Source organism: Eucalyptus grandis, chromosome 2, assembly GCF_016545825.1.
Source record: "Eucalyptus grandis isolate ANBG69807.140 chromosome 2, ASM1654582v1, whole genome shotgun sequence".
In the NCBI taxonomy this organism is placed as follows: domain Eukaryota; kingdom Viridiplantae; phylum Streptophyta; class Magnoliopsida; order Myrtales; family Myrtaceae; genus Eucalyptus; species Eucalyptus grandis.
Window position 1 is genome coordinate 17,196,899 of NC_052613.1, and position 16,792 is coordinate 17,213,690.

The window sequence follows — 16,792 nt, forward strand, 5'->3', positions numbered from 1 at the left end:
GGTGCTGGACTGTGATTCATTATTGAATCAGACATTTATATTAGATGAGCTTCACTTTTCCTTTTAGACTCACGTCAGATTATACAGCCGAGGAAAAATTGCATATCACCACCGCTCATGTATATCATTAACTGCACTATGATTAGCTAATTAAAAGGCCAGACCAGCAGGTGTCTCTTGCTAACTTCTGCACCAAAACTAAGAGTCACCCATGTCTCCCATTCCTTTTGCCAAATTTACACGAGAGAGAGAGAGAGAGAGAGAGAGAGAGAGAGATTGGATAAGCTGGAGGAAATTACTCCAGAGGACAGGTCTACAGGTTCTTCAAATATCAGGTCAGCTTCTCAAGGACATACGGTCAGGGGGCTTGTGATGGCTTCCCCCCGCTAGACATTTGTTGAAATTTGCCTTTTGAAACTGAAGGTACTATTTTTAAGCATAGTTCTTCGTTCGCTCTTCTCAATTTATCACCTCCCTTACCCCTAGCCTCTGAGGTGAGATAAACAGAAGAAACCAACAAAAAGAACTAGTAGAATGCATAATTTCGTATCCACATAATTTCACTTCTAATTGAGAAAGCTTTTATACCGTATAAAACAAGTTGATGCCCTCTAGTTACAAAAGTCAGGCCTGCTGGGAAAGAAACTATAGATGCACTCCAAACTACAAAATTATCCTATTCTTAACTCTGCCGGCAAAGTTTTCTCCCACCCTCATGCATAATTTCATAAGCAAGTTTGTATTTCTCAAAAGATGTGGCACCAAACTCTACATATTTGGCAGCAATTTCACGAAGACTCCAGACCATCTTAGCCTTAATTTCATGGGAGCTACCTCCTGATTCAAAATCACGTACAGTGCCATACTCAGCACTCCTCGTCCACCTATGTAAGATGTAGCAAGATGGAAGCTCCCTAATATCTAGAATCTGGAACAATCTCAAAGCATGTCTACACAATACACCCTCTGATTCAAACATTTGACAGCCACAACTCACATCGAGATTGGATGAACAAAAGGTAACAATATGTTTCTCATTCTCATTGCCACACTTATAGATCAAATATCTGCAGATGGCCCCTTGTTCATGAATCTTGGCACCCAGATAACTGTAGCTTTGTAAAAGTTCCCTCTGGAAAACTTTGAAAACAGAAAGGGTATAAAGCCTCCTACATTGCTCTTCCATTGGTTCATTTGTCTGCAAATATGCTTGCAAGTTGAATGAATTATAATCTTCTTTCCTTTCATTGCCACAACGTTGCTCCAAACCTTGCTCATATCTGAGGACAAATTCTTCAAGTGATGTTTGAGAATTTAAACATGGATCAAAAAAGGCATCTAGACCATCAATGGGAATTCCAGCAAAAAGTGTTCCACGTAAGTACAGTGGAACCCAGTTTTCACGCTTTTCATACATTTCCTTCAGCCAAGCATTTTCCCTCAGGCTATATTTGCTGAGAAGAGCATCCCATGCAGCATCAAATTCGCCAACTGTATGACTTTGATAAACACATTTCTCATATTCATATTTACAATCACTACCCAGTGGACTCAAATGCTCACATTCTTTTGTCTTAATTTGCCACATTGAGAATCGATGATGACTCGAAGGAAAAACTTGTGCAATCGCTTGCAGAATGGAATCATCATGATCAGCTATTATTGAATTGGGATGGCACCCAGACATTGCCCTGAGCCATGTCTCAAATAACCATATGAAGGACTCCTTCGATTCATTAGCAACTAGAGCACATCCAAGAAGAACCGGCTGCTTGTGGTGATTAACACCAACAAAAGTAGCAAATGGCACCACATAATTGTTTTGCTTATAGGAGGTATAAAAAATGATGGCATAACCGAACCGACTGCAGGAAAACCTAGATCTGCCATCAGCCCAGAAAAGACTTCTACAGCAACCCATCTGTACATCGACAGCATAAAAGAATCTGATGTCCTCAGCCTGTCGGTTCTGAAAGTAATTATGAAGCACGGTATACCAATCACTTCCTATGTTGTTCACACGATGTTTCTTTACGAGGCTCCCATTGTGCTTTTTAGCAATGTCTAGTTTTTCCGATGTTTCATTAATCTCATCTAAAAGTTTCCTAGAAGCCGAACCTCTGTTGGCTTTCATTTGCATCTCAAGCTCATGGTTATGCTCTAATTGATAACGATCAACAATCCACCTTCCATTATCATGCCTCTTAATCCTCATAAATGCACCACACCCAACCCTAGAAGGATGCTGAAATCCTTCTTTCGAGCATACAAATCTCCGAGAAGTAATTGAACCATCATTCTTTGATCGAAACAACTGACCAATACGAACTCTAAATCCCACATTCCCAGCATATGTATCATAATACTGGTATGCTTCGTTAGCTGAATCAAACTTTAGACCCACATAGGGCTCAAGTTTCACTAGTCCTTCATTTGCCCCCGGTTTAATGCACTTGGCACTGACAATACTTGAAGAAGATGAGCATCCATTATCAACAACATCAAGCTGTTTTATCTGTGGCTTACGGCACAAATCAACTACTTGAGCAGTTGTTGCTGAACTTTTGCCCCAGGAATTGGCAAGATGATTCTCCTCACAAGTGTCGAGATCATGACTATGATCTTTCACAAATTGGTCAAGGACCCACTTGCCAGAATCAGACTTTTTCACCCTTATGAATGCAGGGCATCCTGTCCTTGAATTAATTTGAAACCCTTCTTTCCAGCACACAAATCTCCTGTTACAAACCGATCCATCCACTCGCGATCGATACAATTGACCAGATCGTATTCTAAAACCCACTCGTGATGCATAATTGCCATAGAAAATATGAGCATCGTCCGCAGTATCAAACTCCAACCCCACATATGGCTCATGTTCAAACTCTTCTTCCCCCACCCCCATTGAAATCCCTCTCACATACAGCACCAAGCATTCCTCAGTCTTTAAAGCTGTACCTGAAATAAGAAAATAAAGTAAGCAAGATAACATAGAAACCTCAATAAATCAGCTCATTGTAACTATAGCTAAATATCAGGAGAATCAAGGACCCAAGACATGAGCAACATTACTTAAAAAATGCTAGCATTGTGAACATAGAAAGAGTCAAGCTATTACTTAAACTAGTCTACAAAATTTATAAACAAAGTGATTTGACCAACTGCAAATGGTCCTTTAAATAAACGGATCATAGTCAACACTCAATAGGAGTCTGCCGTAGTATACCAATTTTTGTAAACCACATATGTACACATAGCATTATCCTTATACAGCCAAAAACTCAATTTAACCATTTTAATCGTTAGTTGACCATCTCCTGATTTAGTTCAGCCACCAGGCCCAAAAGAAAGCAGCATCAGGAATATCAGTAGTCGCTGTTGCATTGTCACATATTCTATACTAAAACCCAAAAAATCTGTAAGGACGATAGAACAGACAGAATATTAATTTGTTCTTCCACTCCACATAAGAGTCAAAATCAAATCCAACCAAATTAATTCTAAACAAAGCAACCACGGGCACAGTAGCCCGATGGCCGGATGTCACCATGACAAGATTTCGCAAGAAGCGTCAGGTTCAAAGCAATCTGGGAAATTTCATCCACGAGGCCACATGGATGCACCCGCCCCGGCAGTTGGAATTGTGGTAGCAGTGGCTTGGGCCAAATCCCTACTGAAAAGCAAGCACTCCTAGCGGGTACGAACCTCACGCTTCGCCGGTCACTCCTTCACACCCTCTTGGTCGGCGAAACAAAAATTCCGAGCGAGTCGAAAACAGATTCGCAACACGAAAATGCACCGTTTCATCAAATGTCGATCAACCGAGTCACATTGTAACCGCGAACGCGCGCGCAGCTACCATAGACAATCATCCTCGAAACCCTTTTGGGCTCTAGCGAAGCATGCTAATCAAGAACGGTGCTGACATCCAACAACGCCTCGTAAAGAATTTTCACCTCTCGACGTCGACGGAGCGGACGGCGGTGGGTTCTCTGCCCGAGTGTCATGGCTCTGGGCGATGAAGAGGAAGAAGAACGAAGTGGGTTTGTGCAAGCTCCGACCGTACCGGCAGATAACCTCCTCCTCGTGCCCTCCTCCTCCTCTTTCTTCTTCTTCTTCTTGGGATTCATGACGTCGTTCTTGATTCTTGATTCGCAGGGAATTGACTGATGATGGCTAAATGGATTTGGAGCTTGAGCGGTGGGAGGAGATGAAGAAACGAGGGGGCTTTTGCAAATGGCAGGACAGAATGGCCAAAAAAGGAAAATATGCAGGGTTAAGGTTTTCTTTTTTATCAATTTGAGCCCCCATAAATTAAACTTTATTCAAGAGAGGCCCAAACTATCACTAGCACATCATTTTTACTTTTTAGCTCCCTTAGTTGGTGGTAACGGGGTTTGCGCCTCAGTGGTCATCTTTCAACTTGAAAAGGGAAGGTGGGGGTTCAAATCCCCACATTTTTAGGGGAGATTGGGGTGGGGCAGATTTCATTTCAGGAGTGGGTTTTGACTTCCACGTCCGTAATGAGGCGGGGAAAAATTCGAGTGAGTGTTAGAGTAGGATTAGAGTGAGTGACCAAAAAAAAAAAAAAAAAACTCCCTTAGTTGGTTATTATTTAGGAGCCACAAAAAAATCCAAACTTTGCTCATTATAACGCATTTATTCTTAACTAGTTTTTGTAACACAAATTTTACCTCGAACTTTTTTCCGTAACACTAAACCCCAAACTTATATTAGTGACACTAAATTTTTGGGGTAAATACGTCATATAGATGCAAATTGGAGTTTTTGGCGTCATAAAAAAGCTCCAAATAAATATGTCACACTGCATAAAATTGGAGTAAATGTATTACATCGGTATAAATTTAGAATTTTTGGTATCATTAAAAAAAGTTTGAAATAAATGTATCATAATGAATATAGTTTAAGATTTTTGGTCACTTTTACATTTTAAGTAATAATAGGGTTAGGTTAGCTCCTAAATAGCATCATGAGTTGGACCTTATCAACAGGTGCCCTATTACACTAGTTAAATTAACTAAAAGAAGAAATAATGTTATTTTACATTCTTTGAAAATGAAACAAAAAACAAAAAAAACAAACATGCGTGGTAAATTTTGCATTTATAGAACATACTTCGTAGGGCTTAACGAGTGCTCACGAGCACTTTGTGGTATTTCTCCTTGTGAAACATATATTTCAGTTTTCTTATAAAAAAAAAACATATGTTTTAGTTTAAAATAAGTAATTCAGATAATCTCGAATAATTTAAGAAAAATTAAAATAAAAGATGGAAAGAGAAAAAAAGAATATAAAGAAGAATGGAAGCCATGAAGAGAGAGAGTGGCTGGTGGAGCTGCCACCACCTCCTTCGACCCTTAGTTGGGATGGTCACCACTAGAAGGTGGACGATCTTCATTTTATATCAATCGTAGCTCTATCGATTAGACTTTGTTTTGGTAAATAAATCGTTGTAGGTGTTCTGATATGGCCAACTAGCACCATGAAAATTGACATGATCTTTGTTAATAAGTGCGTCGGTGACACTAGTTAAAGTAACTAAAAGTAAAATAATGCTTTTCTAAATTCTTTAAAAATGTCAATTTCATGTAGTTAATTAAAAGTTTCTTACTTCAAATGGCAAATTCATCTTTGTAAAGCATTATTTATTAGGGCTTCACACGTGCTCAAAGAGCACATTTTGACATTTTCCTTATTAAAACATATATATTTTTAATAAAATCACTAATATAGGGAATCTTCACTAGATCAAGAGAAATTATATTAAAGCAAATAAAAAAAAAATAAGAATTTCAAAATGAACATAAGCTATGAAGAGAGAGAGGGTGGCTAGTAGAGCTCTTGCCACCCTTGGTGACCCTTAGGGATGCCCCTTACTAGGATTACTACCATCTGTCTCTTAATCGAGTGAGCTACACAAATGCTCATTTGCTTAATGGAGGTGAGCATTCCCCCCCCCGACACCTCAAGTTCCCATCTAAATCTTTTTCTTTAGTTAGAGTGTGACATCCCGAAAATTGAGTTATGATTTTCAACGGATAAATCGGGCCTTTCATCGACGCGACCATAGTGTTTTTCTCTGAGATGACTACTTACGAGATAACTAGATTATCTGGGGACGTCATCAAGGGGTTTTAATGCAATAGATTTGAGAATTTGACTAGGAATTGGCTTCTCGACCATGCTTATCTTTAGAGGTTATTACAGATAGTTAAAAATCGATTGGAAATTAGAGATAAGTTGGTTCGACGGAGATATATGGCTAAATGTGGGTGATTCTACTAAATTGAAAAATTCTTGTCGACTAGTATTAAATTGATTTTTCCTATTGTTTTGGTATTATGTGTTCGTATTTGAATCCTCGAGATTTTCACAATAACCGAGAGTCGCCAATGTGTCGAGTGGGTTCATTGTGGCTTGAAGAAAATTGACCATGAGTCATTTGCACTAAATTTTTTTGAAAGCTACTTGATAGCCTAGGTTATGCTAAAATCACGTCAGATTGAAATTAACCGCGAATTTGAATCGATTTGAAATGAAAATCTGTTATGTCACAGGTCATTTTAAGAACGTTGACTCACGGTTCGAGGAATTTTTAGAGAGTTCAGGATTTTTACAAAAAATCGATCTAGAAGATTTGGAAAACGAACGGAAATTTGGATTGGCCAATTTGAAGGAATTGTTGGCATGTAGTGTAAGTGAATTAGTGAAATGAAATTTTTATGGGATTTTTCCTCAACAAATTTGACCTCAATTGGAGAAGTTTGTTCGGAAAATCAAATTTTGAGAAAAATGAAATAGAATTCAAAATTGAAGGAAATTGCCATTTTTGTTGCCTGTGACTTGTTGTTTAGGGGAAATTTGGTGCGAGAAAGCGAAGTGATGATCAAGATTTTAGCATGGAAATTTTTGGGGACCAATTTGGACTAAACAAGAGCAAGTGGGACCAAGAAATTTCGATTATACGATTTTCTTTTAGTTTTCTCCCTATTTTTCCTTTTTCTCCCCCATGGCCGCACGTCCCCATCACCCACACCTTTCTCTCTCTCTCTCTCTCTCTCACTCGCGCGAATCCCTCCCCACACCGACGTCCCCTCTCTCTACCGTGTCCCATTTTACTCCTCATTTCATTGACTTTTCAACCTTATCTCTCCCTCACTTATCCCCTCTCTTGCCGACATCCCTTCCCTTTTGTTTTATCTTTTCTTCTTTTGTGCTTTTGGCTTTTTCTCTTGCACGATCAAAAGACCAGCAACCTTCGCCCTTTTTCATTTCCTTCATCCCACCTTCGGAGACTCCATCTTCCGCATCTTCGTGCGCCAGAACGCTGCCCGCGGCCCGCTCGATTTTGGTCCCGCTCATGTCTTCATCCATTAGTTGCAACACTCCTCTTGAAGCCACGAAATCAAAAGAGTATAGACACCGCTACCTCAATTAGGACGCCCTTAGGATGGTGAAATGGACATAATTGGAACCGACCCTGCATCAATCAGAGGAAGAATGTGCTTGAGGAGATTTTATCAGAGTAGCGCAACAAATCTTTGGACTAAGTTTGTAGAACTTAAGTTGTTGAAATAAAGTGAAAGAAAGGGGAATCACTAGCTATAGTTGTATTTGACTAGTTGCTGAGGTGTAACTTTGATGCCACATGAATAGAGTGGGCTCATTGAGCACCTTATGGTAATGAATTATGGTCATGGAGTAATCTAGCTTAGTCCGTTAGTATGTGAAAGTGTCGAAATTATTGGAAGTTGAAAAAAATCTTTGATTTCATTAATCTTGTTGGTTGAAGGTAACCCGTTTGTTAGATGGAGATTGCCAAGGTTACTTGGCCGTTGTCATAGATAAGACAGATTGAAGAGTTGAAGATTGAGGACATCTTAGTAGTTTAAGAATTTCTAGATGTATTTTTTTAGGAATTGTCAGGCCGGTTGTCAGAGAAAGAGATAGAACTTGTGATGGAATTAGCATCGGGACAAAGCCACTCTCTAAGGCTTCTTACCAATTGTCGTTGTCTGAATTGATAGAACTGAAGGTGTAGGTGTAAGGATTGTTGAATAAGGGATTTGTTCATATTAGTGCATTACTTACTTTGGGGAGCACCAGTTTCATTTGTGAGAAAGAAAGATGGTTCGTTGCGAGTATGCATCAACTATTGTCAACTTAATCAGGTGACGATCAAGAACAAGTGTTCATTGTCGAAGATCGATGGATTATGTGATTGGTTATAAAGAGTGTCGATGTTTTAAAGGTCAACTTGAGGACAGGTTATCATCAGTTGAGAACCAAGAAGGAGGTTATACCAAAGACAAGTGTTTCGTACTCGATATAGCTCTGGTGAGAGTAATGTAATGCCATTGGGCCTGGTGAACGCTCCAACTACTGTCATGGATTTGGCAAACTGAGTGTTTGAAGAATATCTAGATCAATTGTGATCGTGTCTTTCAATGATATTTTGGTGTAATAGAGGAATGCTAAGGAGCACGAGAGACATTTGAGAATGGTGAAGGAATCTCCGTGGACCCGACCAAGATTGAAGCAGTTATCAGTGGACCAAGATCGACAACAGTATTAAAGATCTAAAGTCGTATGAGTTGGACTAATTACTACAGAAGGTTCATGAAAGAATTTTCAGCATCAGTATCGTCGTGGACTTGACCTCTGAAGAAAGAAGAGAAATTCATATGAATAGATAAGTGGGAGGATAGTTTCCAGAGTTTAAGCAAGAATTGGCTACCACACTTGTGCTGATTGTTCCTTATGGTTGTGGAGGAGGCAAGATCTATAGTGATGCGTCGTTTAGAGAATTGGGTTGCGTGTTGATGTAACATGGTAGAGTGTTACACATGCGTCCCATCAGTTGAGACCTCATGAGTCGAATAACCTGACACATGACTTGGAACACGAAGTAATAATTTTTGCTCTAAAGACTTGGAGACGTCATTTGTGTGGAGAAAGACTCCAGATCTTTGTTGAATGCCAAAGTCTTAAAGTGTTCATTCTCTTAGAAGGAGTTGAGTATGAGACAGTGTTATGAGTTAGAATTTTGGAAGAATTGTGATTTGATGTCTTGTGTCACTATGGAAAGACGAATTAAGTCACAAGTGCATTGAGTTAGAAATTTTCAGTTGCGCTAGTGATCAAGGAATGAACTTTACTCATGAGAGAGCTCAAGATTCAATTTTCAAGTTTGAGGTAAGCTATCTTTTTAAATTTTTTGGCCACCCTCAGAACAGAGTCGAAAGTCCGGTTTAGGATTAAGATGTTTCAGTTGACGGCCCTAGATGTTCAGAAAATCTTGCAAGAGGATGTTGATAAGGGAAATGTTTACTTTCAAATTTCGGAAGATGAAATGCCGAAGTATTGTGGGTGAGGATAAGTGTTGGATAGTACGAAGCTTAAGGAAGAGATCTCGTTAGTAATTCACTGTAGCAGTTGTAGAATTCGACCAGACAATACAAAATGGGTCAGAATCGATGTCAGCTTGATTGGTAGACCGCTATAAAGATAGACATTGCTAGACAGGTTGCAAGTGTCTGATGTTCTAGTAAGTAGAAGTTCAATGATGCAAACTGGGAGGACTTTTACAATCACTCGAGAGTCCTGAGTGGGAATGGAAGTATATCATGATAGAATGTTATGACAGGCTTGCTAGGAGTCGAGGAAGTACTAATTCCATTTGGGGTTGTGGTCGATAAATGGATGGAGCCGACTCACTTTAGTGTAGTACGAAAAGATCTCAATTTGAATAGGCATACATAAGTGTGTGTGTCAGGAAGTTCATCTACATGGAATACTAGTGACGAATTTATTTAAAATCTAGATTAGAGGTTCCCAGTTTCAGTAGAGCTTTCAGGTGGTCTCTATTGAAGCATTGCATAGCATAGTGTACAAAATGTTAGTGGTGAGAAGGAAGTGAGATGAAGAAAGATTGCACGTCCAGGGTTAGTTCAGCAGTTAGTGATTGCAGTTGCTGTGACTAGTGCCAAAGTAAAGACCGCTCAAAACTGCCATAAAAGTTGTATCGTTGAGCATTAAAGGCCCTTAGAGTTCAAAAATGGTGATTACATCTTTCTGAAGGTGTCACCAAAGAGGAATACCTTGCACTTTGGCAAGGAGGGAAAAACTAGAACCGAGGTACGTAGGACTCTTTGAGATTCTAGAGAAAGAATCAGGATCCTAACGTATCGTCTTGCATTGTCGCCAAGATTGGTGTAAGTGCATGACATCTTTTTCATGTGTCAATGTTGAGGACATATAAGCCTGACACGACCTTTGTGTTGAGTCTAAAAAAGTTAGACGCGGAAGACAGAGTGTCATACGTGAAAAGCTTGGTTCAGATTGTAGATCTAAAAGATTAGATTTTGTGTACCAAGATGGTCCACTTGGTCGAAGTGGTCTGACAACACCACGGGATGGAAGAAGCAACCAGAAAAAGTAAGACTTGATGAGACAACGATACCCTCACCTTTTTGTTTAAGGATTGGTAAAGGTTTAAATTTCGAGGACGAAATTTTTATAAGGGGGGAAGAGTTGTAACATCCTAAAAATTCAGTTCTAATTTCAATCGGATAAGTCGGGTCTTTCATCGCCGCGACCATAGTGTTTTTCTCTGAGATGACCGCTCACTAGATAACTAGACTATCTGGGGAAGTCATTAAGGGATTTTAATGCAATAGACTTGAGAATTCGACTAGGAATCAGCTTCTCGACCGTGCTTATCTTTAGAGGTTATTACAACACGGTTAAAAATCGATTAGAGATCGAGATATGTCGATTCGACAGAGATATGTGGCTAAACATGGGTAACTCCACTATATTGGAAAATTATCATATTTGGTACTAGACTGATTTTTTCCTATTGTTTTGGTACCATGTGTTTGTATTTGAATTCTCGAGATTTTCACGACAATCGAGAGTTGCCAATGTGTCGAGTCGGTTCATTGTGACTCAAAGAAAATCGACCACGGGTCATTTACACTAAAAATTTCTGAAAGCTACTCGGTAGCCTAGGTCATGCTAAAATTGTGTCGTATTGAAATTAACTTAGTGAATTTGAATTTGATTTTAGAAATTGAAAGTTCTGTTATATCACAAGTTATTTTAAGAACGTTAACTCACCTTTCAAGGAATTTTCGGAGAGTTCGGGATTTTTATGGAAAATCGATCTAGAAGATTCGAAAAACGAAAGGAAATTCGGATTGGCCAATTTGAAGGAATTGTTAGCATTTGGTGTAAGTGAATTAGTGAAAGGAAATTTTTATGGGATTTTTCCTCAACAAATTTGACCTTCATTGGAGAAGTTTGTTCGAAAAATCGGATTAGAAAAATGAAATATAATTCAGAATTGAAGGAAATGACTGTTTTTTTGTTACTCAAGACTTGTTGTTTAGGAGAAATTTGGTGCGAGAAAGCAAGTAAGGATCAATACTTTAGCATGGGAATTTTCGGGGACCAATTTGACTAAACAAGAGCAAGTGGGACCAAGAAATTTTGGTTATAGAATTTTCTTTTAGTTTTCTCCCTATTTTTCCTTTTTCTTCCCCATGGCCGCACGTCCACATCGCCCACATCTCTCTCTCTCTCTCGCACGCGTGAATCCCTCCCCACACCGACGTCCCCTCTCTCTGCCGTGTCCCATTTTACTCCTCATTTCATTGACTTTTCAACCTTATCTCTCCCTCACTTATCCCCTTTCTTGCCGACATCCCTTCCCTTTTGTTTTATCTTTTCTTCTTTTGTGCTCTTGGCTTGTTCTCCTGCACGATCAAAAGACCAGCAACCTTCGCCCTTTTTCATTTCCTTCATCCCACCTTCGGAGACTCCATCTTCCGCATCTTCGTGCGCCAGATCGCCGCCCGTGACCTGTTCGATTTTGGTCCCGCTCGTGTCTTCGTCCATTAGTCGCAACACTCCTCTCGAAGCCACGAAATCAACTGCTCAAATCAGCCCTTTAGCTGAGGAACCCAAGTAGAAAATTGAAAGCTTTGTGGGCCAATTTTCGAGCCCAAGTTGTACCCCGTTTGTGTCATCCTTTGGAGAGATCGAGCCCCGTTGCGTCCCTGTCATTTTGGTCTGAGTGAATCGCAAAACAAGTGAGTTTAACTCACTAATCCTCGCCTAGTAGGTTAATGATGCTTAGGGGTTGATTATATTTAATTAAATATGATTATGGGATAGATTATATTAGATTAATTAGTGCAACGTTTTACCGATGCACATTAAGTGGATAGATAGTTCAATTAGGGCTTATATGAGCTCTAGTATTTATCTAGAGTGACTTGGAATTTTTCCGGGTCCGTTTCGGCGTTCAATTAGGCATTTACGAGCCTAAGTTGATTTATTGGCATTTATTTATTATTTTTCGTAATTAATTAATTAATTAATTATTTTCCAGAAATTAAACTAGGATAACCGATGACTGGAATTTTGTGCTCTCTCTCTGTTTATTTATTTGAGTACTTGATTGTGCAAATTGAACGTGATTAGTGGTTGTAGATAATTATTTCAAAAATAGATAAAATTGGTAATTAATTGGAGAATTACCGATCATCGGTTTATAGCGCCAAAAATCTATTTTGGGACTACTACAAATAGTGGAAGGTTCAAAAGTGAAAATCTTGTATTTTGGCTAAAGCTGGCCGTGTACCCACACACGTGTATTTTATCGGGAACGATAAAAAGTGAGAATTTATTGGAAAATGAACGCCGGCTCGATGACTTGGTATATCATTTCAGAGAAAGGCATATATATTATGTTGGCTCGGTGACTCAGTTTGTCGCCTCGAAGAAAGACATTATACCCATGCTGGCTCGATGACTCAATAGGTCGTCTCGAAGAAAGGCGTTATACTTTGTCGGCTCGATGGCTCAGTACGTCATTTCGAAGAAAGACATTGTATTATACCGACTCGGTGACTTAATATGTCATCTTGGAGAATAAATAGTATACTATGTTGGCTTGATGATTCAGTATATCATCTCGAAGAAAGACATTGTATTATATCAGCTCGGTGAATTAATATGTCATCTTGGAGAATAAATAGTATACTATGTCGGCTCGATGATTCGATATGTCATCTCGGAGAAAGATATTGTATTATACTGGCTCGGTGACTTGATATGTCATATCGGAGAATAGATAGTATTGAATGTACCGACCGGGAGAAGGTCGTGGTGACATGTAATTGATTAGGTCGATTGATCAATAATTTGATATGATATTATGAGTTAATTGAATGATGCGAATTGAGGCATCTGTGAATGACATTGATTTGTAGGATGGAACTGAGACCAAGGTAAGTCCTTTGACTTGTGTTGTACTTTGGCAGCCTTTAGAACGTATTGGCTTCCTAATCAGGTTTTAGGGGGTTGAACTTGTTGTGACATTGTCTCACTGGTTATTGTATAACTATTTTTAGGTCCCTAGATGGTGGTCGTGGAAGACTTGAAGTTCCAGAGTTTGGAAAGGTGGAGAGACTAGAATCGGCGAATGGGTCTGACTAGTAGGTCATAGGACAGTTCCTTTTGGAATGAGCCGACCTTTTTGTAAATAGTCTGGTATTGTAAATAAACTTGGTTGTTTATAAAAGGTTTGTTTTGATTTGAAAAATCGGTCCTACTTTTCTATCCTATCTAATTGATGTTTGGGGATTTATATTGTCGCTTCCGCATGCGTATCAAAAGGAATGAGTCCGCGATGCATCCTGGGACGTCGCAATTTAATCGACCAAGGAAGAATGGGCATGTGCTTGGAGGTTCGGGGTGTGACCTAGAGGGCACACTCCTAAGTTTTACATTATAGATTTCAAATGAAGTAATTTAAAGTCTTACTTAGGATCATCTTAAAGCATATGTTTTTTTTTTTTAAATAGAATTGTTAATATAGAGAATCTTTACTACACTAAGAGAAATTACGATAAAGGAAATAAAAAAAAAGAATTTTCAAAGAAACAAAAGCTATGAATGGAAAGGGGGGTGGCTAGTAGAGCTGTCGCCACCCTTTGTGACCCTTAGTTGAGGGTCACCGCTTAAGTTTGAGGCCTCAAGTGGTCATGGCCTAAGGTGGGGGCCCTAGCACCCTCAAACAAAGCTCTCCCCTGGTCGCCCGAGGAGCCTCAATTCTCTCTCTTTGATAAATGTACAAAAATATTATAATATGAGAATGTCGTGATTATCCTCATTACATTGTACGAGTAAAGGAATAACCCATATAACGGCACCAAAAAAAAAAAAAAAAATGCTCAAGCGTATTTGAAACTAGCACATCTTAAACACCATCTAGATAAAATAATTGAGTAGCATGAATTTCTAAACGTCTTGTAAAATTGTCAATTGAATTATTAACCTTTTAGTTTGGCTAGTTGAGTAAGATGTTTTTAATTTCGATTGATCCTTAATAACTCTTCGTCGGCCCCTTAAGATTGCTAAAAATTTGAGCTCCTAATTCATGAAATCGCAAGCAAAGAAGAGTGCGGATGGACTCTATTTTTATATACCTTCGATCTCAAATGAGAATGGACGTCAGGGTCGATAGTTTTGTTCTTGAAATAAAACCCTAGATTCAACGATCAATATCTGACTAGTTATTTGGTCGGGCGGTCGAAAAAAGTTTGATACGATGACGTGCAATTGCATGGCAACTATGCCGTCGTCAATGGCATTTTATTCTTAGAGTTAATACTATAGAAAACTTTAAAATAATACAAATGTGATAAATTTACGTCAAACTAATTTTGTTCTTGAAATAAAACTATGCCGTTGATAGTTTTGTTCTTGAAATAAAACCCTAGATTCAACGATCAATATCTGACTAGTTATTTGGTCGGGCGGTCGAAAAAAGTTTGATACGATGACGTGCAATTGCATGGCAAATATGCCGTCGTCAATGGCATTTTATTCTTAGAGTTAATACTATAGAAAACTTTAAAATAATACAAATGTGATAAATTTACGTCAAACTAATTTTTTTACCACAAAAAATGCCAAAGTAGTATACATGTGATAAATTTACCATAATCAAAAGCCCAAAATTGGTAAATTTGTAATAAATCTACAATCAATTAGTTTCCGTTAAATTATATTAATACCGCAAAAGCCATAAATTGCCATGTAACTTAGCAATTTGACGGTGAAATTTAATGAAAACTAACGGAGAGTAAATTTGTCATAAATATACTAGTTTGGGATAATAAATTCATCACAAATATATTAGTTTAGAATTTTTCATAATACTAACCCTTATTCTTAAAAGGCACAAAATTAGCAAAATAACGATTGATGTGTGAACACTAGTGGGAATCATCGGGCGGGAGATATCTACGTATTTTGGAACTAAATTCCTCCAAAGTTTTCCAATTTTCGCTAGATGGATCATTAAGTGGCCTGAAAATTTAGTTGCACTAACTCACAAATCTTAAGAACATGAATAAAGCAATTTTAATGTTTATGTAGTAATGTACTTTCGATCATTTCATACTAATGCATGGAAGTACTTTTAATACAAATGTAAAACTAAAGGCAGTAGTTGGCATGACCGTTACGTCTCAATTAAATGATACTTAAAACGGCGCGTGTCACGCACACTTGATCTGTTAACCGTGCATTTATCATGCATGAAACTACTTTGCACTCGGTTCGGATTGAGTAATTACGAAGGACAAGATGGAATTTAGACAATTACGAGGAGAAAGAGGAAAAAGGATTTGGAGGGATTAAGTTATAATATTGTTTTGATGCTAGCGAGAGAAAAGAGAATAAAAATGAACTTATTATGATGTAGACATCTTTTTATCTATTTATAAGTAGATGTAAAATTCAACTGAATAAATTTGTTAGGTAATATATATATATATATATCCAAATCTCCACAACTGTCTCTATAAATCTATGGATTTGAAGGGTTTTAAAATGTACGTAAAATTGATCGGATCTATCTTTTTTAATCCCTCATAATTGCTTCTAATCCCTCTCATCGTCTCTTTCCTGTTTATCCAAACACGATTGTATGTTTAAAGCTCTTTCTCTTTCCTAGTAATCCCTCCTAACAAACGTAGCATTAACCGACTAATGTAACATCGTGAGTGAAAAGGGACAAGAGCGGCATGAGTGGCACACTTCCTTAAATCGATACTAGTATCGATGCGCGTAGACCGGATGCATTTTGTGCATTTCATGCACGAATTACCTCGACAAGTTTATCCTTGTGCCAAAATGCCACATACGTTTGTCCACAATGCAAGCGAATGTTAAAAGTGTTCGTGTCGGGTATGTTAAGACTGATCTATTAAATCGTCAAATAAAGAGTGCCTATATTAGGTATATTAGGATCAATCTAGTAAATATTCTAAGTTGCAAATAACTTTCCAAATAAATGGATCATATACTGGATTCATCGCAAGTTATCATATCTCTTAATATGTGAATTGATGTGATGAACTTGCCTCATTATATTGTTCCATGTATTTACCCAATCATTTGTCATTGCAATGAACTTGTCATTGGCGCACAATTATGTTATTCTCTTTTTTGGTCGCATTTCCTACCAAAATCACCTTTGATATTGAGATTTTCCCTTTTAAAGTGATTCCCTATCCAAATTAACAGCTCTAAAAGAAAGGGCTTATAGTTGAGGCAAATTACACATCTGAAATCCTCGAGGTGGCTGAGTTGAATAGGATTTACTTACTCCTGAAATGTCGGTCTGCTTCGATTCAACTTTAATTCGACCTATAGTTGGTAATATGGCGATAACAGGCTCCGCTTAAAATAA

General features: G+C 38.3%; 1 protein-coding gene across 1 annotated transcript; it reads right to left on the reverse strand.

Moving 5' to 3' along the window:
- Positions 1-682: 682 nt before the first annotated feature.
- Positions 683-4,217, reverse strand: LOC120290537 (protein FAR1-RELATED SEQUENCE 7-like). Its single transcript, XM_039306832.1, has 2 exons — positions 3,957-4,217; positions 683-2,952 (listed from the first exon to the last, which is right to left on the reverse strand). The coding sequence occupies exon 2, from the start codon at positions 2,903-2,905 to the stop codon at positions 683-685; it is 2,223 nt and encodes a 740-aa protein (XP_039162766.1). The 5' UTR covers positions 2,906-2,952; positions 3,957-4,217.
- Positions 4,218-16,792: the final 12,575 nt, after the last annotated feature.